Here is a 13,844-nt window from a genome sequence, read left to right as displayed (position 1 = left end):
ATAAAGTCTGCACAAGCAGTGTCACTGAAGTGTCATGACTGAAGAAGTGTCATGAACGAAAGAAACTGAAGGGCCGCACGCCCATAGGTCTATGGAAACCACATGCATGACACGAGGCACTTGGGGGTGCACATTTCAATAAAATACGCGTAGCAACATGCAAACATCGATCGTTCAATCTTTCCCTGCAGTCCCGGAATGCCCGGGACGGTGCCTTCAGCCAACCAGTGTTGCGTATGATGTGCCTCGGACAGCGCACACTAGTGAAGGCACCGTCTCGGGCAGTCAGGGATGAAGAGGCAAAGACACCCAGTGATCACAGGCATTCGAAGGCTCGAACTCCTATCCGAGACTACAAACGGGGAGAGGCTGAACACAAGGCTAACGTTTGGACAACGGAATTAGTCTTCGTCATCGGTCTTTTGACAACGAAGGCAAGTTTGTTTCTGTGGATGTTGGCACCAGGTAAAGGCTTCCCTAGTTCGACTGTTACTTGCTGCAGGGGCATGCAGTACTCTTTTTCAACAGAACTTCAAACAGTTTTCTACGTAAGGCTATTCGCACGACACATTGAGTGCGCGGGGGCGAAAAAGCTTGTTTGCACGGCGAACAGCTTTTTTTTTTTTTGAAAGAAAGACTTACTTCGCAGCCTTTTCGTATTCAGACACGCGTGTTGCGCCTCAGAGATACTTGTATTTAATGTAAAATAAAAAAACTTATACTGACTGTAGAAAGTACAAAAATTGCTTCTAGTCTCGCGAAAATTGCCAGAAATCAACCTAAAACGAAAGCACAAAATTTAAAAGCTTAACTCAGTAAGAAGAACACATATTGCGGTTCTGAAAATTGCATTTGCGAGAGCATGTGATGCCAACAACTCAGATATAACGTTAAAAATTATGGGAAACATGTTTACCAGCGCATTTCCAATGTTCAAACGTACGAATGAGAATAACGTATAATACTCATAATATATCCGAATTTTGTATTTCGCTGATTTTGTCCTTTATGAACAAATGCGGTTCACACAATTTTGATGACATTTATATCTCCGAATCGTAGTTTTAACATTGGTGCTCGAGTTCATCGACTTCCGAAAGCTAAACAATAATAATAATATCTGGGGTTTAACGTCCCAAAACCAAGATATGATTATGAGAGACGCCGTAGTGGAGGCCTCCGGAAATTTCGACCACCTGGGGTTCTTTAACGTGCCCCTAAAGTTAAGTACACGGGCCTCAGACGTTTTCGCCTCCATCGAAAATGCAGCCGCCGCGGCCGGGATTCGATCCCGCGACCTTCGGGTCAGCAGTTGAGCGCCATAACCACTAGACCACCGTGGCGGGGCTTCCGAAAGCTAAACAATTAGCCATATTTAAAATATACTTACGTTCGTAAATTTTTACATTATTTGAATTGCATGGTGCAGTTTAAGTTTGGTGCAGCTTCCGTGCAAAACGACTTCGTTCCCGTGAGAGACGGGAACTCGCGAGGTGAAAACCTTCCTTAAATGTTGTTGCTATACAAAAGCTATGAATATATAGTCGATCGCAAGAATGAAGCCAGTAGTCCGGACACTCACCCTGTACAAGTGGCTGTTGGCAGCCGCCTGGTCCTGCAGCCGCTCGGTGAGCGAGCAGACTTGCTTCTCGAGTAGCTGCTGGTTCTCGACGCTCTGGCGGCGGCTCTGGTCGATTCGCGTCAGCTGAAGGTCCTTCTGCTCGAGCTGCTCTTCGAGTTCCTTGTTCCTGAGCAACAGTTCTCCACGCTCGCGCGAGATCTCCTGCATCTGGACGCTCTTCAGGCTGCGCTCCGTCCGCAACATCCCGCTCGCCCTTTGCCTGCGGAACGCCAATTGAGACAGACCTCTTAGAACCAGGACTCGATGTTTCAGGCCACACTAGCATTGTAGGAAATGTCAGTGTTACGGCGACGTTGCCCAAAAGTAAATGTAGGCAAACGGTGGTCGCGCATTGGTCAATTGGTGGTTAATGGCAGTCCTATACAAATAAAAATACCATTCCACCGAGGAATGAAAAATCCTTAAAACACGGGGTGTCACTGAACGCGTTTCGACAAGAGGACTTGCCTTCAATATTGCTGCCTTGAAGAAGGCAAGTCCAATTGTCAAAACGTTGTCTCCAGCGACACATCGTGTTCCAAGAATTTTTCATCGCTTCAAGGTTCCATCTTCCTTGAACGTCTACCTTATTTAGATTTACTCCAGAGAGCAACTTGATATTCAAGGAATAGTTGGTTTGTTCATAAAGGTGAAACAGCGAGAGCAAGTATCTGATAATTAAAAAGTTTTTATAGGCTTAGCCTGGTCTCCGAATTTTGCATTACGCGACCTCCACTTTTAAGCGCGCTACCAGCTATCTGGGCTCGCCGCTGTGCTGGAGCCCTTCAGCAAGGACCTCCAGTATCGGCGCGTGGAGGGCGTATGCGCTCGGCCACGCTGTGGTATCCCCGTCCGGGCTGGAGGGCGAGACGAGCGCTCTCCTCCTCAAAGGGACGGTGCGGTCACTTGCCTTTCCACAAACACTGGTCACGCGACAAGATTACGCGTCCAGTCACCATCGTAGCCATCCTTCTCTGCTCGTGCTCGAGGGCTACACCCACACTGTTAACGTGCCACAGCAGAAATACACCTGGAATTTCCATATAACTGCTATCGCTATAAATCGGGATGCAAAACGAAGCCAGCCCTAAAAATCCCCCAAAATGCAGGAAACATGGCCTTGTTTGGGGGCACGCTGAAGCGCCGATCTCAGCGTTAATGAGCACTTAACCATACGTATATCATTAGGCTCTCGCCAGATCCGGCCCCTGCTATACCGCCTGCCATAGGATGTGTGACCTTCGGCAGTTCTTTTTGAGCCGAGACTTAACCTGGAGGGGATGCTTTTTTTTCCTTTTGATGGCGTAGTCCTTTTGCTAGAGACAGCACACGGCGAGAATTGGGGCTACGTGGTAAACCATGGTCATGTCGTTGACTAGGCGTTCTCCTGGTGCAACGCTTAGCGAACTACAGGTGAATGTACTGTGTGTGTGTTGCTTTGTGCGCGAACTTATTGAACGACATACTAGTACAGCTCGTGGCATTGATGGAACGTTTATGTCCCCTTACTCACTGCAGTGCAACAACTTTTAGCCTTCACGTTTGGTTTGGGGACAGCATACAAATGACTTTTCTAAGCACATTAAAATGACTAGCAGTCTCTCCTGTTTATATAACCTTGCAGCAAACGTGACACTGTTTCTGTTGAACACAAATCCACGCACTGAATACAATGTATCCATTTGCGCATGCTGTGCGAGAAACATTCAGTCACACAAGAAAGCCACAATTCAACCTAAATGATTAGGAGCGTGCGATCTTGTGTTCTCAAGTTATTGCTCGTTACAACCGGTTTTACAAAAACAGTACAAAGGAAGCGGATGATTGGCTTACCTCATTTCATTTTCCCGCTGCGCCTTTTCTTCAGCAAGGCTGACCACCTGCTGGTGCAGCTTTTCGTTGGCCGCCTCCAGGCTGGCAATTTTGGCGCGCAAATTGGAGATCACCTCCTCGCTCTGGGACCTCTCGAGCTTCATCCTGTGCACTATGGTACCCAGGGTTCTCTTCCTGATCTCGGGCAAATCACCGTCGTCGCACTCGTCCCCGCAGAAGGCGGACACACTGTCACTCGCGGCATCACACTCTTCATCAGCCACAACTTCGCATGGCTCGGAACCCTCAGTGTTCAGTGGAATGCTGGACGCGCTGTCCGCGGGGGAAGCGGCTTGCGCGGTTGGTTCGCTGCTGGCACCGGCCTCCAGCAGGCTGTGCAGCCGGCGCTGCAGGCTGTTGCTACGCTCGCTGCTACGCACCAGGCTGTTGTACAGGATCTGGCACTGCTTCTCCAGGTACTCAAGTCGCTGAGAGCGCGCGCGGTATTTGCTCTCAATATCAGCCACCGTGTCTGGAATGCTGTGGGAGCCCCCTTCTTCGGGAATCTCGTCCACGTTGAGCGAGTCGGAGCGGTCGTCGTCCTCGACCGACTCCGGGTCTTCCCGCTCGGAGGAGTCCTCGCCAGTCGAAGGTGACGCCTCGCGCGTGCTCTGGCCATTGTCGGAAACGCCGCTGTCCTGGCTGTCCTGCTTCTTCCTGCTCTGGAACTCTTCTCGCAGGTTCCTCCACTCGATCTCCGACTCTGCGTTGGAGCGCATTACCCTGACACAGCTCTCCCTCGTGCTCTCCAACTGCTGCCGCAGGTTGTGGAGCAGGTGTTTCTTCTCCTGGAGCTCGTACCTCATGACGGCTTTGGCAGTCTGAAGCTTGTGGTGCGTGTTCTCCATGCCTGCCAGAAGGGTCTTGGTCCGGTCCAGCTCCTGCACGAAACCGCACAGCTTGCGCTCCTGCTCGTGCACCTTGGCAGACAGCAGCTTGTTGAGCTCCCTGCAGTCGGCGAGCTCTCTCTCGAGCTGAGATTCGGACAGCATGAGAGACTGCATCTTTGAGTGGTTCCTGCACATGGTCTCGAACAGTGAAGTCACGAAGTCGCAACCCTCTATCCGCGGTGGCACCAATTCCCCCGAAGGCCCCGAGGCCTCCTTGCCCACGGTAATGTCTTTTTCGTCTAAATCACCATCCTCCTTGAGATGTTGCATGCTGAGCACTTCTTGCATTACATGCAGTTGAAGGTTAATACTGTGGCTTGTGGAAATGAGATCCCGAACTCGGGCGTTCGCCTTGTCGATCAGGGACTCGTGGTGCAACATGGCGGAACCGAGATACCTTAGGCAGTGTTCGAAGAGCTCGCAGTTTGAGCTCTCCGTTCTCGTTGCTTGTTTCGTTGGAATGAGAGAATCTTCCGTTTCTTCGGAGGACAGTATCTTCAGTAGCGCTTCGTCAGACATACTGTTGTCCAGGGAAAGTTTGGAGGACTCCTCAAGCGGAGTATCTGCCTGCTGCGTGGAAGACGACTTGGAGAATAGCTTTCGTCGAGCTACGCGCACCAGGTTGGCGAGCCTTTCGATTTCTCTGTCTTTGATGGCGCCCACATTGATGCTTTCGCAGCATTTCGACCTCAGCTTAACCATCTGGTCTTCTAGACACTTGCACTGCATCTTTTTTTGCTCCAACAACTCGTGGCTGCTCTTGATCTCTTTGTCCATGATGATGACTTGTTGTCGAAGAATCGTGGCTTCGTCTTTGACAGCATCGACGAGATTTTTCAGTCCCTCATTGACGAAACTGAGCTTCTCGATCCTCGTCTGAAGATCCGATTCGGAGCGCTTCAGGGCTTTGACGGATTCTTCGGAATCCTCGAGCTTCTCCAATACCTCGTTCAGCTTCCGCGCGAGAAAATTATTTTTAATAGTCAGATCATCCTTCTCTCCACTTAGTCGCTCTACTGCCGCGTTCAGATCATCACAGGTTTTACAGGTACTTTGAACACACTTGGTTTCACCGGACTGAGAGGCTCTCAGCGACTCTAATTCCTTCTGCATCTGCGATTCTTTTTCTAGCCAAGCCTGCTCTTTGACACCCCATTCCTCGGCCATTTTCTCCAGCTTTTCGGAGCATGACAGTGCTCTCGCTTCTGCTTCGGCTAGTCTTTCAGTTAGACATCCCTCTGTTTGCGAAGAAGTGGTCGCCTGGACTGGGGCAGCCGTTACGCTACAAGCTTCTGGAGATGATATTTTGAACACAATCGGCGATAGAGATCGGCTCTTCAGCTGCAAAAAAAAAAATATACAAAGAAACCTAGCATGATCATACTATTATCTGCGACAGAGGAAGTCAAACAACAAAAGACTCATCTTTAACTTCAGAAAGACGCGCACAAGCTCAGTTCAAACACTAGGGATATTTCTAGTGCTGGACACGTACATTTTGTGAGCACGTCTACCAAGCATCAATAGAAACAAACAGCTCATTCATTCTGCATAGGTGTGTAGTTTTCAAACCATTTTCACACATCAGGCACAACGCTGTCGAAGCTAAGCTAGAAGTTCGGTTAGTAACATATATAACTTCGCGTGTCTTGTGGTCGGCTTTCGAGGCTGTAAAGGCTAGTGCGAGCCTCTTGTTGGGTGTACAGTAGCCAGTGTTAAACAGAAGAGATGGTTTGCAGCATGGCGTACCTCATAACATGGTAGTGGTCTCGGTACGTGAAACAATAAGATAATCTGCGTTGTCATGCACACCATAACACTTGAGGACTGCACAGATCCTTGCGGCAGCTAACTGTGTTCATGCGCGGGCGCAAAGCAAACCTTTACACTAGGCAGTGAGGATTTACGCACGAAAGGAACTGACGAACTAGGATGTTGAGAGAAATTTGCGAACCGTTCTCATGGCTGGCTGAGGTGCGTCTTCTTTGGCCTCGTCCGTAGAAGGCGTTGACAGCAGCGAGCCAGCTCCGAGAGAGGGGGGTCTTGGTGCGGCATTGCGTGCTTCCTCGGATGAAAATGAGGAGGTCAACTCCATCTTTCCGAAAGAGAGAGCGAAAGAGCATCGGTGATATTGCGTAAAAAGACTTCACATTGTCGAGACGCTGATCGAAGAACTGAACTTACCTGGGAGTACGTGCTATTTAGGCTGGACATGCTTGAGATGCTAGAGCACCGACTCAACGTAGGCCAGGTCTCACCGAAGACTTTCCTGCGAGTAAACATCGGAGGTGTATACAGCATTCCGAGTAAAGTTGAATGACACATCGAAAATGGTCGGAAATTATGGCCCACTTAGTCTGGTTTACTGTTTTAAAGCTTCACGTCTGCTCCGTGCTCCATAAAAAGTAGCTGCCGCTAGGTGAACATTGCGTCCTAGATTAAGCGTGCACAGATGTTTTCTCGATAACAGACAGCGCTATAAAAAGCTCTCTCGGCTGAACTGGTCCATTGTTCGCGTTTACATTTCGTAGCTAGACTGCACATCGTGTTAGATTCGTTTGATAGATCTTTAGTTGAACTACTTTCCGGTTTTATTTAGAATAGCCTGAGAAGTACGCATTCGTTGTCTGCGATGATTTAATAAGACAAAAAGTAATACTTCTCGGGGAAAGAAAAAAATCACAGCATATCCACGGAGTGAATGATGATGAGTGGGCGAAGCTGCGGAGGTTCATCGGTAAACCGTGAATCTTCCGTGAATTCTGCCCAGTACATCATCACCGACGTGATATCGGGCGCGTTTATACTAAAGGTTCGATGAGTTATGACGACTTGCAGCTCACTTTAATTTTACATGTACGCTGTGAATTTTCATTGTTTAGAAAACCATTGCTTTAGAAAACATCTGGCGTCTTTCGTTAAGCTGCTGGCGTCTTTTCCTTTTGCTTTAGAAACATCTGGCGTTTTTCTGTTTTGCTTTTACAAAACATCTGGCGTCTTTCGTTGGTTTATTTCATCAATCAACGGCGTTTTGAACAAAATTTTTATTGTTTAATCACGCACAGGAGAAATCTCACCAGGCACTACCTTGGAGGTAAAGAATGGCTGCTAATGGGAATGAGAGACAGAAGAAGTCGGCTTTTAGCTACGCTGCGAATTTTTTATTGTTCAACAACGCACAGGAAAAATCTCCCACCGGCACCACCTTGGAGGTCAAAGCGTAAGACTGGTTACGGACTACGACTACGACTACGAGGGACGAACGGGTGCCGCCTTAAGGAGCTTCGCCCCTAAAACGGCGGTGCCATGCCGCGCTAAAGAGTGAGCCCATCGAGGGAGGCAGCAGAATGCGGCACAGATTCGCTTTACAAGCTTCGTTTGACTTCATGGTCTCTTGTGCCGAGGATATCGCGTTCTCGTCCGGCATCACTGCGGACGACGTTTTCTTGCGCTTTATTCAAATAAAGCAAGCATGAAATTAAATTGGCCGCGAAATGTAACATATATGCGAAGAATCAGCGAAAACGTCTGCGTTCTAGGAAAAAAATTTCCTTTGACTCTTTTCTGCTGCACATGCGACTCACAAATATAGCTCTTTAGAGAGGCACGTTGACTCTTTTCAAGAGTCGTGGGACACAAGACTTCCCAAAGGAGAGTTAGCGTGTCTCTTTAAAGAGAGTTATACAAGCCACGACTCCTAAAGAGTGTTAACGCGCCTCTCTGATGAGAGTTATACAGATGAGAGATGTGTAGCAGAAAGAGTCAAAGGACACCTTTTTTTCTTAGAGTGTGCCTGAACTGTTGACGTTTCAAATCACACACATGGTCAAGATAAAAAAGAAAGATGAGTTAGTAAGCACAAACATCCGCACGAAACTATTATACCAAATAAAATCTTCGGGCATTTCAGTGAGGAACTTGTCCCGGCTTATGGACAGAGAGACATCGGTCTACAACGTGGCATGGTCAAGACGCCTTAAATAACCGCACTATGCGTAGAAAAAGGACCAACCTCGCAAACAGCGGCCACGAAGCGTCCAGGTCATTCCCGCTGGGAGCAAGGTCGAAGCTGACGGCGTTCAGGTCGTAAAGGGAGGACAACAGCGACTGCAGATTGTCCGGCTGCCGCAGAAGAGACCACGCATGGTAGTGGTCGCTAGAAAAAAGGCGAACAGATATTAGTTTTCGAGTCGGCTACTGTTATGGATACGGTGAACACGTTCGCAACTTGTGGCACGAGTAAGAGAAGCTAGGTTCGATTTATTTACAAAGGAAGAATAGCGCGATGTTCTGCGGCCGCGCGAGCGTTGTGTGTAAGCCTAAAATATTTTAAATTCAGGCAAAGAGAAGGCAAGAAACCAAATTTAAATTTTCCGAAAGGAAAAGAAAAAAAGTACTGCATTCCAGAAACTGAGCTACTGGAAGGACAGAAAAAAATATCACCTTGTCAAGGGCATATCGGGAAACAAATTTGTTTTCGGTGAAAAATAAACACAAACACTTGTTTTCGGTGAGGCATTATGAGAAGCTTACTTTTCCGAAAGATTACTTCAAACTTGAAGCAGTTCTCAGTGGAAATACCAGTATACAGATCCCATTTTGATAATTACGAGGAACAATTTTCCGTGAGACTCGATTGACTGGAACGATGTTGATTACTTTCCACTCTTCTAATGAACATCTATACTGGTCGATCTCTTAACGGTGTGGACTTTCGCCAAGATCTCGCGATTAGAATATGTACTGTCTAACTAAGCTCACCTGGTCGACTTCTCATCGACCGTGCAGACCTGCAACGTATCGGCGAGACACTGGTGCACGAGGCAGTAACGGATCACAGCACGTCCTCTCCCTAAGTGAGTCTTGAGCTGCACCAGAAAAAAAAAAACAGCTCATGTCAGACGAGCCAGTGGCAGTTCAGGGACGGAATGTCGTGCACGTTCGGTCGTTCAGTATTCGAACTTTCGTTTTCCGCTCACGCGACTAGCCAGAAGCCAGCACTGGTTCAACGACGACAGCTGGCTTCTGGCCACTCATGCGAGCTGAAACCGAACGTTCGAAAACTTAACAAAGCCAGGGTGTGAGTGTGCAAAATTCCGCCTCATGTCAAGCATACAACATGACTTGATGTCTTATTTCACAGTGGGGGTGGAGTGGTATCCAGAAGCACAGCTCTGGCGGCGTAATCTTGTGGCGTATCGCGTTCGAACAAAGTGTGCAAAGTTCTGGTTGCATTGTGCAACTACGTTCAACATGCACGCTGCAGTGAAGCTGACGTCAACGACGCAGCGTTCCCTCTTTTTAATATTTCATTTTAATATTTTGTAGAGCACGGGCCTATTTAACGTAGCCTGGATACACGTAAAGCATAATGCTGCAATGAAAGCTGCAAGAGTTAACGACATCTTGGTATCGCGACAAGTATGGCCAACGACGCATAATTGATTATCTGAATGAAATTTAAGTGTCCGTTTCGTATCATTAGCTTCCTTAAGCGTATTGTCAACTACGGAAGGATGGTAACTCGAGTTTCCGGGATAGTTCAGTCGAATGAAGAAAGAAAGCATGATAAGTGATCATCCGTAAATAAGATATCGCTTTCATCAGGACACCTTACGCCTTTTAGAGAAGGTTGCCGTAAGAGCACACAAAACTTGTAGGCAACGGTGCCACGTGTAAACGCTTACCTCTGATAGTGACTTGGCGTACTTGAGCGCGCTGTAGCCCTTCAGGTTCTTCTCGCTTGCCAGACAGCGGCAGAAGTAGCCCCAGTAGCCCTTGGAGACGTTGAGAACGAGTCCCTTGTCTGTACGTACAAAAATGGCAAATCAAAAAGCCATGAATCAGCGTGAAAGTGGAAAAGCTGCGTTAAAAATAATGCTACAGCTATGTTCTTAAGACGAACACTCCACGGATGCCGTACCTTTCTGACCATACTGCAGAATCTGTTCGAGCTCCGAGCAGAACTTATTCAGCGTGGTGCTGTCGTCGTTCACTGGTTCTTCATTCGCCCCGAACTCTTCACATAGTTCCTGAATGCGTTCTGCGGGGGAAAAAATGGGCACAAATAAATAACGGTTTCAGCAAACTCTTAGTTTAGAAGTTAGTGTCGAGGCAGCAAGAAAGAAAAAGAGAGAAAGAAAAAGAAGATGGATGAATATTAGTACCTCAAACTGAAATATTTCTCTTTAAATGTGTTCATTTTCCGAGCATACCCTGTGTAGCATTCCGTTAGAGTCACGTGCGTGAAAGCTATAGCTTACTTGTAAAACCACTTTGCAAATTTTCGTAGAAGTATTCTATAGAGGAAACTACTGTTATTCACAATGGAAAGCAATTGCTTCCTCGCGCTGATTAGCGATGACACTAAAAAATGAAGGATGACAGAAAAACACCGTGCACTTCTACACGTATGAGCAGAAAAGAACAAGAAGAACAAATTAGGACGCTGCACTTAAACTTACTGTACTGTTGCATAATTAAACGTCGGCCATTACTGGAATTTCAGACATACGCAGAGATGAAACATGAGCGCCTACACAAGCTACGGAAGGTACACGCATGAGCTCTTCAGGTCCAGACCATAGACGTGCGCACGGGTGGGGCGGGAGGGGGGGGGGGGGGGGCGGCCCTCTTAGTCCCTTAAGAGGTGGGGGGGGCAAAGCCTGCCCTGTACATTGACTTAGTAGGGAGGGGGGCACTGCGATGACCCCCCCCCCCTGATGATGAACCTTGTGCACGCCTATGGTCCAGACAAAACTTAATGCCAAGGAATTATCCACAAGTCTAACAAGCGTTCAATGTGGTCTTGTGGTACAGTGATTGCGGTGCTCGGCAGCTGAACCCGAAAGTCGTGGGTTAGATACCAGCTGGGGGAATGCGAAGCATCTTATGGCGGAGCTCAAACCGGTGGTGTGCGGCGTGACCAACCTTACTGCACATGCGCAAACACTCTCCGCTCCCCCTCTCCCCTACTCTCTCCACTCCCCCTCTCCTCATACCCACTTCCCCTCCCATTCTCTCTCCACACTTCCCCTCTCCCCTTCCCCTCTCCACTGCCCCCTCTACACTTCCCGTCTCCCTCTCCACTCCCCCTCTGAAACGCGGGCTCGACATGCCGAAACGCTGCTTCGCATCGCCTCATGGGTCCCCTTTAGCGGGAGATAGTGCGATGTTTATTATTAAGTAGTTCTCCGAACAGTCTGCTAAAGCTGAGCAGTTTTTCTGACACAGGCTGGTACCACATTTTTTTCGGTGCTTACACACTAAGCAATATTAACTGATCGTAAGATGCCTTACCGTTAACAGCCGCGCGTCGTTTTCCTCGCGGCTCTGTAAGCGTACCCTAGACTTGCTAAGAGGGCAGACAAGGCGCAGGGTTAAGGCTACGTGGATGTTTGTTTCCCACGTAGCTCGTGCGAAAGTGTTTAGGCTGCGTTAGCTCTCTAATCAGTGCAGAAGCCTCCAGAAGCTCGGCGATAGCAGAGTTCAGTCACGCTTATTTTTTTTTCTTTGCACAAGAACCACGTGCTTTTGAAGCATCACCGCTGGGCCGTTATCTTGTTTTCTTGGACGCGTGGTCAAGTGAACTTGGGTTTACAAACAACGGGAACCATGCGAATCTGATATGGAGTGTGTGCTCAGCGGGTGAAAGCGTGGCTAGTAGCGCGCGCTCGTTAGTCACTTCTATCTCGTCTACGCGGTAGCGCCCTGTGACGACGACTAATTCAGGCATTTCTGCCTCGCCTTTCGGATAAACTAAATCTTTTTCAACCGTTGAACTGAAGCTGCAGGCCTTTTCCCGATGGTACATAATTATTCTCATTATGCATTATGACAGAGAGCGAGGGAGAGAGAGAGAGAGAAAGAGAAAGAGGGGGGGGGGCACATAAGTCATAACGTTCTGAGGAACAACAAATATATAATTGTTGGGGTTTAACGTCAAAGGAACGACAAAGAGCATCCACTTGGACGAGTTGCAGATATCTGCAGAGATTCAATGTTCCGCAAATTCTCGCATATAATACATATATTGTCGCGGATCCTTATTAGTCGAACTTTCTTATCGCTGAGACATATTAGCGCAATGAATAAGAGGACAAACACAAAAAAGAATACGAAGACATGAGCTTTCTCGTGTGTCGTTTTATCCCTTGTGGTAACACGTCTCAACCAGTTACGCACTACCAACTAGTCTAAAAATTAATTCTTTTGAAAGTATATGATCGCCTCATATTCGAATATCAGCATTTTTTTTTTTTTTGGCGGGGAAGGGGGGATTGCTTTTTCAGTGATGTTTTTGGGAGAGGGAATAGGTAAAATGGGGTCTATCGAGAATCCAATGTTCCTTCGCAAGTTAGGCGATTGAAAACGAATGAAGACCAAGCGATTTTAACAATTAGCGGCCTCAAAGTTGACCCTCGGGGGCTGTTGAAAAGCACGTAGTATTACAGTATAAAGTTTTTATCCCTGACTTGTCAATATATTGTTTAGCACGTCTCAAACGCGTGGTATACCCTCCCAGCGAAATGAATTTCGGCTCGACTCAGTCACAGCTGGCTTACGCACAACAGCACTGGTGCATCAGAAAGACACTGTTTCTGCTCGCTAAGGCTTTCTGAAAGCGACAGCGACGATCAAGATCAGTGCCCTCGCGCACTTCACTTGGCACAGCTTTACGAGGATACGCATCTGGCTAGTCACGAGGTTACCCATCGATTGATTGATTGATTGATTGATTGATTGATTTGATTGGAGTCTGACGTCCCAAATCAACACAGGGATTGTGCGAGGCGCCGTAATGGAAGGCTACAAATTTTGGCTACGAGCGTTTATAACCTTCTGCCCATGTCTACAGCCTGGCCTCTAAGGCCGGAACTCGAACCCGCTACCTATTGCTCAGGAGCAGATCATCGTAGCCAAAGAGCGACTGCAGTGAACATTTCTCACGAGCACGTGCAATTTTCCCATCCCCGTCCGCGCGCTCTCGAGGCTTCGTAGGAGTACTCGTGGGACTGCCGCATTCTGTAAACTTTTCTTTAAAAAGCTGCTGCAAAGGTTTTGCATATGCAGTGTAGTCTCCTTTAAAATATGCAGACAAGTCGAACAAAAGCTGCGTTACGGAATGCTGCAGCCCACGCTCTCGCACTGTTGACGCAGTGCGCGGCAAGATATGGACTCGTACACAAGCGAGCGCGCGGTGGAGACAGCGCGCCGATAAGGCTGCAGAGGAACTTTCCCGAGATGTGCGGTCGCGTGCTCCCCAAATCCCGCGGGAACGCGGCAGTGCCCAGCTATCGCGCGCCACCAGCGTGCGCCTTGGCTTCGCAAGCGGCGCGCGCTACCCTCCGACGCCCAGCTTCCGGGGTTGAACAAATGCACGTTCCAAGGTTTGACGCTTATCGCGGCTGCGCTCGCTGACTGTGCGAGCGCACGTCACTCGACTGATTGCACCCTGCTCT

At 48.3% G+C, this 13,844-nt stretch overlaps 1 protein-coding gene across 2 annotated transcripts in view; it reads right to left on the bottom strand.

Moving 5' to 3' along the window:
- The window catches only part of LOC119394411 (FYVE and coiled-coil domain-containing protein 1), a 39,493-nt gene that overhangs the window by 11,018 nt on the left and 14,631 nt on the right, over positions 1-13,844 (bottom strand). For both annotated transcript variants that reach the window (XM_037661709.2, XM_037661710.2), the window contains exons 3-10: positions 10,307-10,426; positions 10,071-10,189; positions 9,145-9,251; positions 8,396-8,539; positions 6,568-6,652; positions 6,338-6,478; positions 3,455-5,724; positions 1,583-1,841 (exon numbers count right to left, since the gene is read on the bottom strand). In XM_037661709.2, coding sequence (XP_037517637.1) covers positions 1,583-1,841; positions 3,455-5,724; positions 6,338-6,478; positions 6,568-6,652; positions 8,396-8,539; positions 9,145-9,251; positions 10,071-10,189; positions 10,307-10,426 — 3,245 coding nt within the window. The remainder of the gene's footprint in view (positions 1-1,582; positions 1,842-3,454; positions 5,725-6,337; positions 6,479-6,567; positions 6,653-8,395; positions 8,540-9,144; positions 9,252-10,070; positions 10,190-10,306; positions 10,427-13,844) is intronic.

The sequence above is a fragment of the Rhipicephalus sanguineus genome, chromosome 5, assembly GCF_013339695.2.
Source record: "Rhipicephalus sanguineus isolate Rsan-2018 chromosome 5, BIME_Rsan_1.4, whole genome shotgun sequence".
NCBI lineage: Eukaryota > Metazoa > Arthropoda > Arachnida > Ixodida > Ixodidae > Rhipicephalus > Rhipicephalus sanguineus.
The sequence above is the reverse complement of the archived record's forward strand: the minus strand, read 5'-3'. Positions and strand labels throughout refer to the sequence as shown.